The sequence below is a fragment of the Coregonus clupeaformis genome, chromosome 10, assembly GCF_020615455.1.
Source record: "Coregonus clupeaformis isolate EN_2021a chromosome 10, ASM2061545v1, whole genome shotgun sequence".
In the NCBI taxonomy this organism is placed as follows: Eukaryota; Metazoa; Chordata; class Actinopteri; order Salmoniformes; family Salmonidae; genus Coregonus; species Coregonus clupeaformis.
Window position 1 is genome coordinate 54,651,562 of NC_059201.1, and position 12,109 is coordinate 54,663,670.

The 12,109-nt window shown below is 41.1% G+C and overlaps 1 protein-coding gene across 1 annotated transcript in view; it reads left to right on the forward strand.

Moving 5' to 3' along the window:
• The first annotated feature begins 417 nt into the window (after positions 1-417).
• Positions 418-12,109, forward strand: part of LOC121574660 (protein-glutamine gamma-glutamyltransferase 2-like) — a 37,009-nt gene continuing 25,317 nt past the window's right edge. The window contains 2 exon segments of the mRNA XM_045223331.1: positions 418-480; positions 688-791. Of these exon segments, the coding sequence (XP_045079266.1) occupies positions 418-480; positions 688-791 (167 nt within the window).

Genomic DNA, 12,109 nt, shown 5'->3' on the forward strand with positions numbered 1-12,109 from the left:
AATGGGCGACTACGGGAACGAAGGAAGGAGAGGAAGGTTTCTACCTTACTTCCGAGGCATCCCGGAAGTCCACGACGGCTCTGTTGCCGAGAGAACCCGAGGCTACCCGAGTTCCCCCGAGAGTCTCCGAAGTCTGCCGATTCAGCCATAGCAACTAGGCAGAGCTAGGCTGTCTCCAGCCGAAAGGCAATACAGGCTTCACATGAAGAGTTGCCTGTATTGAGGGACTACTGGTCATTTTGTGTCCACCTTTCCACTAAAAGACCAGGCTCACCGGTAGGAGCGAGTACTCTGGGGGGCCATACGGATAACTTTTCCTCTCCCCTTACTCGCACCCCCTTTCATGCCATCTTGCTGTGGTGGAACCAGTTGAAATCTCTTCGGGTACTCATCAACTCTGGGGCCGATGAAAGCTTTATGGGCGCTACCCTGGTGTCTGAGCTGGGCATCCCCACTCAGCCCCTCTCCATTCCCATGGACGTTAGATCGCTAGACTACATCACACAATTTATTATGGAAACCCCTTATTAGGAAGAGAGTATGTGTATGGTTGAGAAAAAGAAAGAGAGGAAGGAAGAGAGAGACAGTGTGAGAGGGAGTGAGAGAGAGAGAGAGATTATGTTCCTGACTACAATTGTATCATATTTGTTGCTCCACTCCTCTCCCTCTGTTACTCTGTTCCTCTAGGTCAGTGAAAGCGAAGGAAGTGGTGTGGAGAGTCAGGAATCAACAGCAAAGGGCAGGGAGGAAGAGGAGTTAGAGATGATTGGAGGGATAGAGATGTGGAGCGAGTAGTGGAGTGAGAGGAGAGTGGAGGGAGAGTAGAGGGAGAGAGGAAGGGAGAGTGAAGGAGAGGAGAGCGGAGGGAGAGAGGAAGAGGAGTGAAGAGGAGGAGAGGACGAAGCAGAGGGAGACGAGGATGCAGAGGGAGACAAGGAGGAAGAGCACACCTGAGAGGGGAGCCTACGTTTCCATGGCGTGTGTCTGCCCTAAGTCCCACCAGTCACCCTTGTACCACACAGCCTGGGCCTAAAGTGACAGTGGCAGGGGTTTTGGAGTTGTTTTTAAAAGTGGTAGGAATTTATATCTGTTCCAGAGCTTGTAATGGATTACAACAAGAAAATGTGCGGAGTTGACCATCTTTACCAACTGAGGAGCTATTGCAATGTTGCACGCACACGCAGAAAAATGTGGTTTTGGGGGATGCTCAACATTGCCATCATAAATGTGTACATTGTGTGGGGGACCCTGCAAAGGCCCCTTCCCAGAAACCGCAGGCGCTGTTCCCTGAAGGCATTCAAAATGCAGCTTGTGCATTCACTTTGTGATATGGCTACAGTGGCAGGAAGAGGGGAGCCAAGAGTGTGGCACCAGGGCGTGTGGACCGAGTTGTGACTCATTTGAAAGCAGGTGAAGTTAAGGGCACAAGAGAGGGTGTGTGGTATGCATCCGGAATGGACGCAGGGCAAAGAGTGGGAGATGTGTAGAAACCGCCTTTGGGTGCTCTACGTGTTCTGTGCCATTTCGATGGATGGGGCCGTGCTTCCAGAAGTTGAATGACATGTTGTAGGCTAAATGTAAACACTAAAGTGACAGTGTGAAATATTGTCTCTGAACAGTTGTTGTGTTATGTATCTTCTCTCTTTATCTGTCTCTGTCTAATACTTGTTGCATTCACTGAATTGTTGTCAAAGTAGGCTACTATTTCTACATTTTGTGTCAGGCCTGGTCTGTACTAAATCTTATTGAGAGAGGTTACCTACATTTTGAAATAGTCTCTGAATAGTTGTTTGCATTTTTACATTGTTACAGATATAAGAAACGTGGTCAATCAAATAGCCTATTTTGTGTGGGTTTTGAAATACTTTCTGAATATTGTCCTCTGGTCATATTTTGGATAATGTATTTATTTATATGTAAATAATATTTATAAGTAAAATATATTATACTTGGTACATATTAAGGGAGTAATTTAGTCTAATTTACTACAATTTAAATACTCTAGTGTTTTTTGTTGTGTTGAGTGTTAATAGTTTTTTGATAAGGAGTGTCTTTACACAATGGAAGACTAAATGAATGTTATTCCTATTGACATGAATGTGGTGTCATATTAAAGAGGTTGTGCTCTTTAAAACTAAGTTAACTTGTAATTGTCATATGTTCTTTGTTTTTAAGCTATGTCTGTTTGTTTGAAATGTGTGAGAAAATGAGCTTTATCTTGAAAATTCTCAGTAATCTAAAGCAGCATTCTAGAACTGCAACTGCTCTTAAACACTAGTAAAACTAAATGCATGCTCTTGAACCGAACGCTGCTTGCACCCGCCCACCCGACTAGAATCACTACTCTCGACGGGTCTGACCTAGAGTATGTGGACATCTACAAATACCTAGGTGCCTGACTCACATTAAGCATCTCCAATCAAAAGTTAGATCTAGAATCGGCTTCCTATTTCGCAACAAAGCCTCCTTCACTCATGCTGCCAAACATGCCCACGTAAAACTGACTATCCTACCGATCCTTGACTTCGGCGATGTCATTTACAAAATAGCCTCCAACACTCTACTCAGCAAATTGGATGTAGTCTATCACAGTGCCATCCGTTTTGTCACCAAAGCCCCATATACTACCCACCTGTACACAGCCCATCTGTAATTAGCCCACCCAACTACCTCATCCCCATATTGTTATTTATTTTGCTCATTTGCACCCCAGTATCTCTATTTGCACATCATCTTTTGCACATCTATCATTCCAGTGTTAATACGAAATTGTAACTATTTTGCACTATGGCCTATTTATTGCCTTACCTCCATAATGTACTAAATTCGCACACACTGTATATATATTTTCTGTTGTATTTTTGACTTTATGTTTTGTTTACCCCATATGTAACTCTGTGTTGTTGTTTTTATCGCACTGCTTTGCTTTATCTTGGCCAGGTCGCAGTTGTAAATGAGAACTTGTTCTCAACTGGCTTACCTGGTTAAATAAAGGTGAATAAAAAAATAAAATAAATTAAAACAACTAATGGGGTCTAAAGGGTTAATGGCTGGAGAAAACTGAGGATACAGGGTTCCTTCCTAATTCAGTTGCCGGAGATGAAGGAAACCGCTCGGTATTTCAACATGAGGTCAATGGTGACTTTAAAACAATTACAGAGTTTAATGGCTGTGATAAGATAAAGCTGAGGATGGATCAACAACATTGTAGTTACTCCACAATATTAACCTTATTGACAGAGTGAAAAGAAGGAACCTTGTACAGAATACAAATATTCCAGAACGTGCATCCTGTTTGCAACAAGGAACTAAAGTAATCCTGCAAAAAATGTGGCAAAGCAATTTGCTTTTTGTTCTGAATACAACTTGTTATATTTGGGGCAAATCCAATACAACACATTACTGAGTCCCACTCTACATATTTTCAAGCATAGTGATTGCATCATGTTATGGGTATGCTTTTTTCAGGATAATCAGCAGGACAATAACCTAAAACACAAGGTCAAATTTACACTGGACTTGCTTACCAAGAAGACAGTGAATGTTCCTGAGTGGCTGAGTTACAGTTTTGACTTAAATCTACGGCAAGACCTGAAACTGGTTGTCTAGCAATGATCAACAACCAATTTCACAGAGCTTGAAGAATGTTGCACAATCCAGGTGTGGAAAGCTCTCAGAGACCTACCCAGAAAGACTCACAGCTGTAATCGCTGCGTCAAAGGTGCTTGCACAAAGTATTGACTCAGGGGTGTGAATGCTTATGTAAATGAGATATTTCTGTATTTTCAATACATTTGCAAACATTTCTACAAACATGTTTTCACTTTGTCATTATGGGGTATTGTCTGTAGATGGGTATGAATACTTTCTGAAGGCACTGTATGTCAGTTTTAGAGTTCTTCATGGATGGCTTGGGCAGTTTGCTGGTTGCGAGCTGTAGTCATGCCAGCATCGGTCACCAACCCAAAAGGAAAAACGCATCGTACTGAGATCAACAAACAAAAAGCGACACAGAAGACAAACTTTCCCACCACTTCTTCAAGAACCACCTGAAATGTATCCATTATGGATAGTTAATGAAGACTTAAACCGGGTGTATCTACAGGAAGCAATGAGTATGACTGGAATAAACATGTCCAGAAACCAGTGTCTTCTTTTGACTGTTTAGTGAAAAAATTAAGGTTTTACGGAGTCACATTTAGACAGGCCAAAAACTGTGTTTCACCATAGATTCTTTGTCCTGTACTGATTTCTGATGTCACAGGAGTGATGCCACATGGAATAAACTAATGGAGCATTCTAACACTTTCTTTTATTTACAAAATTGAATGTTTTCTATATAAATATGCATTTATATTTACACTACCGTTCATAAGTTTGCGGACTCTTCAAAATGTTCTTGTTTTCGAAAAGAAAAGCAATTTTTTTGTCCATTAAAATAACATCAAATTGATCAGAAATACAGTGTAGACATTGTTAATGTTGTAAATGGCTATTGTAGCTGGAAACTGCTGATTTTTAATGGAATATCTACATAGGCCCATTATCAGAGGCCCATTATCAGCAACAATCAGTCCTGTGTTCCAATGGCACGTTGTATTTGCTAATCCAAGTTTATCATTTCAAAAGGCTAATTAATCATTAGAAAACCCTTTTGCAATTATGTTAGCACAGCTGAAAACTGTAGTGCTGATTAAATAAGCAATAAATCTGGCCTTCTTGAGACTAGTTGAGTATCTGGAGCATCAGCAATTGTGGGTTTGATTACAGAATCAAAATGGCTAGAAAAAAAAGAACTTTCTTCTGAAACTCGTCAGTCTATTCTTGTTCTGAGAAATGAAGGCTATTCCATGTGAGAAATTGCCAAGAAACTGAAGATCTCGTACAACGCTGTGTACTACTCCCTTCACAGAACAGCGCAAACTGGCTCTAACCAGAATAGAAAGAGGAGTGGGAGGCCCCGGTGCACACCTGAGCAAGAGGACAAATACATTAGAGTGTCTAGTTTGAGAAACAGACGCCTCACAGGTCCTCAACTGGCATCTTCATTAAATAGTACCTGTAAAATACCTGTCTCAACGTCAACAGTGAAGAGGCAACTCCGGGATGCTCACCTTCTTGGCAGAGTTGCAAAGAAAAAGCCATATCTCAGACTGGCAAATAAAAAGAAAAGATTAAGATGGGCAAAAGAACACAGACACTGGACAGAGGACGATTGGAAAAAAGTGTAATGGACAGACGAACCGAAGTTTGAGTAGTTCGGATCACAAAGAAGAACATTTTTGAGATGCAGACAAAATGAAAAGATGCTGGAGGACTGCTTGATGCCATCTGTCAAGCATGGTGGAGGCAATGTGATGGTCTGGGGGTGCTTTGGCGGTGGTAAAGTGGGAAATTTGTACAGGGTAAAAGGGATCTTGAACAAGGAAGGCTATCACTCAATTTTGCAACGCCATGCCATACCCTGTGGATGGCGCTTGATTGGAGCCAAATTCCTCCTACAACAGGACAATGACCCAAAGCACAGCTCCAAACTATACAATAACTATTTAAGGAAGAAGCAGTCAGCTGGTATTCTGTCTATAATGGAGTGGCCAGCACAGTCACCGGATCTCAAACCTATTGAGCTGTTGTGGGAGCAGCTTGACCGTATGGTACGTAAGAAGTGCCCATCAAGCCAATCCAACTTGTGGGAGGTGCTTCAGGAAGCATGGGGTGAAATCTCTTCAGATTACCTCAACAAATTAACAACTAGAATGCCGAAGGTCTGCAAGGCGGTAATTGCTGCAAATGGAGGATTCTTTGATGAAAGCAAAGTCTGAAGGACACAATTATTATTTCTATTAAAATCATTATTTCTGACCTTGTCCATGACTACATTTCCTATGCATTTTGCTATATTTCCTATTCAAACTCATTTCATGTATGTTTTCAAGGAAAACAAGTACATTTCTAAGTGACCCCAAACCTTTGAACGGTAGTGTGTGTGTATATACAGTTGAAGTCGGAAGTTTACATACACTTAGGTTGGAGTCATTAAAACTCGTTTTTCAACCACTCCACAAATTTCTTGTTAACAAACTATCGTTTTGGCAAGTCGGTTAGGACATCTACTTTGTGCATGACACAAGTAATTTTTCCAACAATTGTTTACAGACAGATTATTTCACTTATAATTCACTGTATCACAATTCCAGTGGGTCAGAAGTTTACATACAGTAAGTTGACTGTGCCTTTAAACAGCTTGGAAAATTCCAGAAAACAATGTCATGGCTTTAGAAGCTTCTGATAGGCTAATTGACATAATCTGAGTCAATTGGAGGTGTACCTGTGGATGTATTTCAAGGCCTACCTTCAAACTCAGTGCCTCTTTGCTCGACATCATCGGAAAATCAAAAGAAATCAGCCAAGACCTCAGAAAAAAATTGTAGACCTCCACCAAGTCTGGTTCATCCTTGGGAGCAATTTCCAAATGCCTGAAGGTACCACGTTCATCTGTACAAACAATAGTACGCAAGTATAAACACCTATATCGACATAACCTGAAAGGCCGCTCAGCAAGGAAGAAGCCACTGCTCCAAAACCGCCATAAAAAAGCCAGACTACGGTTTGCAACTGCACATGGGGACAAAGATCATACTTTTTGGAGAAATGTCCTCTGGTCTGATTAAACAAAAATAGAACTGTTTGGCCATAATGACCATTGTTATGTTTAGAGTAAAAAGGGGGAGGCTTGCAAGCCGAAGAACACCATCCCAACCGTGAAGCACGGGGGTGGCAGCATCTCGCTGTGGGGGTGCTTTGCTGCATGAGGGACTGGTGCACTTCACAAAATAGATGGCATCATGAGGAAGGAAAATTATGTGGATATATTGAAGCAACATCTCAAGACATCAGTCAGGAAGTTAAAGCTTGGTCGCAAATGGGTCTTCCAAATGGACAATGACCCCACGCATACTTCCAAAGTTGTGGCAAAATGGCTTAAGGACAACAAAGTCAATGTATTGGAGTGGCCATCATGAAGCCCTGACCTCAATCCTATAGAAAATTTGTGGGCAGAATTGAAAAAGTGTGTGCGAGCAAGGAGGCCTACAAACCTGACTCAGTTACACCAGCTCTGTCAGGAGGAATGGGCCAAAATTCACCCAACTTATTGTGGGAAGCTTGTGGAAGCCTACCCGAAACGTTTGACCCAAGTTAAACAATTTAAAGGCAATGCTACCAAATACTAATTGAGTTTATGTAAACCACTGGGAATGTGATGAAAGAAATAAAAGCTGAAATAAATCCTTCTGTCTACTATTATTCTGACATTTCACATTCTTAAAATAAAGTGGTGATCCTAAGTGACCTAAGACAGGGAATCTTCTAAAGCCATGACATCATTTTCTGGAATTTTCCAAGCTGTTTAAAGGCACAGTCAACATATTGTATGTAAACTTCTGACCGACTGGAATTGTGATACAGTGAATTATAAGTGAAATAATCTGTCTGTAAACAATTGTTGGAAAATATACTTGTGTCATGCATAAAGTAGATGTCCTAACCGACTTGCCAAAATGATAGTTTGTTAACAAGAAATTTGTGGAGTGGTTGAAAAACAAGTTTTGATGACTCCAACCTAAGTGTATGTAAACATCCGACTTCAACTGTATACAACAAAATGTACAATGTGGATCCAGAGCATAGCACTTAAAAGTATTAATTAAAACACTTTCCAAAGTGGTCCTTAGATGGTAAAAACAAATAACACATGACAAAATTACAAACAAGATTCATTTATATTGACATCCTAAAAAGTGGCACATTTCCCTAACCTTAAACAACATTCATTCATTGCACATCATCATTGCACATCATCCCTAACCTAGGAAATAAGAAATGTATTGCACATTATCCCTTTCTTTCAAATAAATACAACCTGACCAGCAGTAGGGGACACAAGGGGGCAGTGGAGTGGTTTCTCTTAGACAACCTCGTCCAAATGAAAACCTTTGCCTGCTTTTTAAAGCTATTTCTTATTTTCCGTTGCTTGATCTCCAAGGGGTGGCTGTTCCATAGACAAATGCCTGTAAAGACAAAAGTGCTCCTCGCAGAACTGTTTACACTTGGGATTTCACAAGACAAAACACTAGCTCTGGTATTGTATCTGTGCTGGTTATATACATATCATTGTGTTGTTGTTTTTTAAACCCTGGGGCAGGATCATTTAATGTCAAACATAAAATTGAGTTTAAGTTGGTCCACTCTGGACGCTGTCGTGGAAATTCTAATGAAGTGAGAGAGACTGTCATTTCTTCAAACAATCATCTTTATTTGTTATCGATTAATTATTGCAATAATGAGGCTGGTCGACCCCACACTCTTGAGTGTTGGACCTAGAGCTCCGACATACAGAAAGAGACAGAGATCTTCTATAGTAGACCTATAAATGCTTAGTCATGGCTGGTTCCACCCCTCCCAGGCAGCTCAGGGCATTATAAGCTACCTTGTTTTCTTCTTGTGGCTATGTGTATTGGGTCATAGCACACAAACAAGTGATAACGTTAGTTCCGTTACTCATCTCTGTTCAAGCCAGCCTCTGTTCACCTCATATCTCCACACAGCTGTGCCCTTGAAATATATGAGAAGAACAGGATAGACTGAGACACTGTGGTCACTCTCAGGTTCTTTCTCTTGACCGTGTGATTAAGTTGAACAGAGGCAGAGTGGAAAAATACCAGCTTCTTCTTACAAGACCTCCAAACAGACAGTTGGAAATTTACAGGTTTAAGGCTCATACAGCACATGTGCATAACAAAAGTTGTAATTTTGCCACGACAACGCCAAAGGCAACAAGCCCATCTCCTGGAACTCCTGTACCCTTATGTGGGTCCTAGGAGGAACATTCACTATGTACCATTATTTTGCAACACATGCATTCTATTTTTCAGGTTTTTTAATAGCCACTATACCAGGCGGAGCAAGTGTAATCAAAGTGACACTGAATCAAGGTTGAGACGAGCAGTTTCTTAACTTTGACACTAGTGTTACGATATAGCATTTTCAGTTTGATTGCCATTTTAGAAAGGATTTTAGTAGCAATCAGATTTCCAGAAAGAGACTGATCCAGGGACACAGCAAGATAAGTTACGCTTGTCTTAGATTCAATGTCGTTGCCTGCACAGTTCATCTACACTAAACAAAAATACAAACGCAACATGTAACGTGTTGGTCCCATGTTTCATGAGCTGAAATAAAATATCCCAGATATTTTCCATAAGCACAAAAACCTTATTTCTCTAAAGTTTTGTGCACACATTTGTTTACATCCCTTTTAGTGCACAATTGGCATGCTGACTGCATGAATGTTCACCAGAGCTGTTGCCAGATAATTTTATGTTAATTTCTCTACCATAAGCCACCTCCCATGTCATTTCTGAGAATTTGGCAGTACGTCCAACTGGTCTCACAACTGCAAATCCATGTGTATGGCATCGTGTATGGCATCGTGTATGGCATCGTGTATGGCATCGTGTATGGCGTTGTGTGGGCGAGCGGCTTGCTCATGTCAACGTTGTGAACAGAGTATCCCATGGTGGCGGTGGGGTTATGGTATGTGCAGGCATAAGCTACGGACAACGAACACAATTTATTTTTATCGATGGCAATTTGAATGCACAGAGATACCATGACGAGATCCTGAGGCCCATTGTGAGGCCCATTTTTCTTTAAGGTATCTGTGACCAACAGATGCATATCTGTGCTCCCAGTCATGAAATCCATAGATTAGGGCCTAATGAATTTATTTAAATTGACTGATTTCCTTATAGGAACTGTAACTCAGTAAAATATTTGAAATTGTTGCATGTTGCGTTTTTATATTTGTGTTCAGTATATAACTTGTCAGCCAAACCAAATCAATTAAGTTTTTCCCAAATGTAGCAAGAATTTGTTGTCAATCAACCAATCTTTAACAGAATGCAATTCCTTACTCAAGCCATCCTCTATGTAAGCCGTATCCTTCCCTGATACCAGTAGGGCTAAGTTATCAGCATAAAGCAGGAGTTTGCACTTTACTGTAGCTGGCATATCATTGACAATATGTCAATGATATGCCAGCTACAGTAAAGTGCAAACTCCTGCTTTATGCTGATGACTTTACTACCCTGCATGAATCTGCAGGGAGCTAACCAACCAGGTTAAATGTTAGCTAGCTAACATTAGGCCATAGCTAGCCAAGCAAATGGCTCTTTCTGTCAAAATTAGAAACGCGTAATATCTGAAAATGTACAGTGGGGAAAAAAAGTATTTAGTCAGCCACCAATTGTGCAAGTTCTCCCACTTAAAAAGATGAGAGAGGCCTGTAATTTTCATCATAGGTACACGTCAACTATGACAGACAAAATGAGAATTTTTCTCTCCAGAAAATCACATTGTAGGATTTTTAATGAATTTATTTGCAAATTATGGTGGAAAATAAGTATTTGGTCAATAACAAAAGTTTCTCAATATTTTCTTATATACCCTTTGTTGGCAATGACACAGGTCAAACGTTTTCTGTAAGTCTTCACAAGGTTTTTACACACTGTTGCTGGTATTTTGGCCCATTCCTCCATGCAGATCTCCTCTAGAGCAGTGATGTTTTGGGGCTGTCGCTGGGCAACACGTACTTTCAACTCCCTCCAAAGATTTTCTATGGGGTTGAGATCTGGAGACTGGCTAGGCCACTCCAGGACCTTAAAATGCTTCTTATGAAGCCACTCCTTCGTTGCCCGGGCGGTGTGTTTGGGATCATTGTCATGCTGAAAGACCCAGCCACGTTTCATCTTCAATGCCCTTGCTGATGGAAGGAGGTTTTCACTCAAAATCTCACGATACATGGCCCCATTCATTCTTTCCTTTACACGGATCAGTCGTCTTGGTCCCTTTGCAGAAAAACAGCCCCAAAGCATGATGTTTCCACCCCCCATGCTTCACAGTAGGTATGGTGTTCTTTGGATGCAACTCAGCATTCTTTGTCCTCCAAACACGACGAGTTGAGTTTTTACCAAAAAGTTCTATTTTGGTTTCATCTGACCATATGACATTCTACCAATCCTCTTCTGGATCATCCAAATGCACTCTAGCAAACTTCAGACGGGCCTGGACATGTACTGGCTTAAGCAGGGGGACACGTCTGGCACTGCAGGATTTGAGTCCCTGGCGGCGTAGTGTGTTACTGATGGTAGGCTTTGTTACTTTGGTCCCAGCTCTCTGCAGGTCATTCACTAGGTCCCCCCGTGTGGTTCTGGGATTTTTGCTCACCGTTCTTGTGATCATTTTGACCCACGAGGTGAGATCTTGCGTGGAGCCCCAGATCGAGGGAGATTATCAATGGTCTTGTATGTCTTCCATTTCCTAATAATTGCTCCCACAGTTGATTTCTTCAAACCAAGCTGCCTACCTATTGCAGATTCAGTCTTCCCAGCCTGGTGCAGGTCTACAATTTTGTTTCTGGTGTCCTTTGACAGCTCTTTGGTCTTGGCCATAGTGGAGTTTGGAGTGTGACTGTTTGAGGTTGTGGACAGGTGTCTTTTATACTGATAACAAGTTCAAACAGGTGCCATTAATACAGGTAACGAGTGGAGGACAGAGGAGCCTCTTAAAGAAGAAGTTACAGGTCTGTGAGAGCCAGACATCTTGCTTGTTTGTAGGTGACCAAATACTTATTTTCCACCATAATTTGCAAATAAATTCATAAAAAATCCTACAATATGATTTTCTTGATTTTTTTTCTCTCAATTTGTCTGTCATAGTTGACGTGTACCTATGATGAAAATTACAGGCCTCTCTCATCTTTTTAAGTGGGAGAACTTGCACAATTGGTGGCTGACTAAATACTTTTTTCCCCACTGTAGCTAGCTAGACTATCTTACCCGTATACATCATTCATGGATGGACGCGTCTCCTGTCGGATGCCATGGTTGCCCTTAGTTTGAAGATGTAATCCAGAGACAGATGTTTTCACCATCTCCTTAGCTATCATACTCGAATTCCACTGATTTCAAAACTCAGTCCTCCAGTAAGTGGAGAGCAACACTTACGCAGTTTTAATACACAATAAAAAAAAATTAAAACCTGCTTTAGA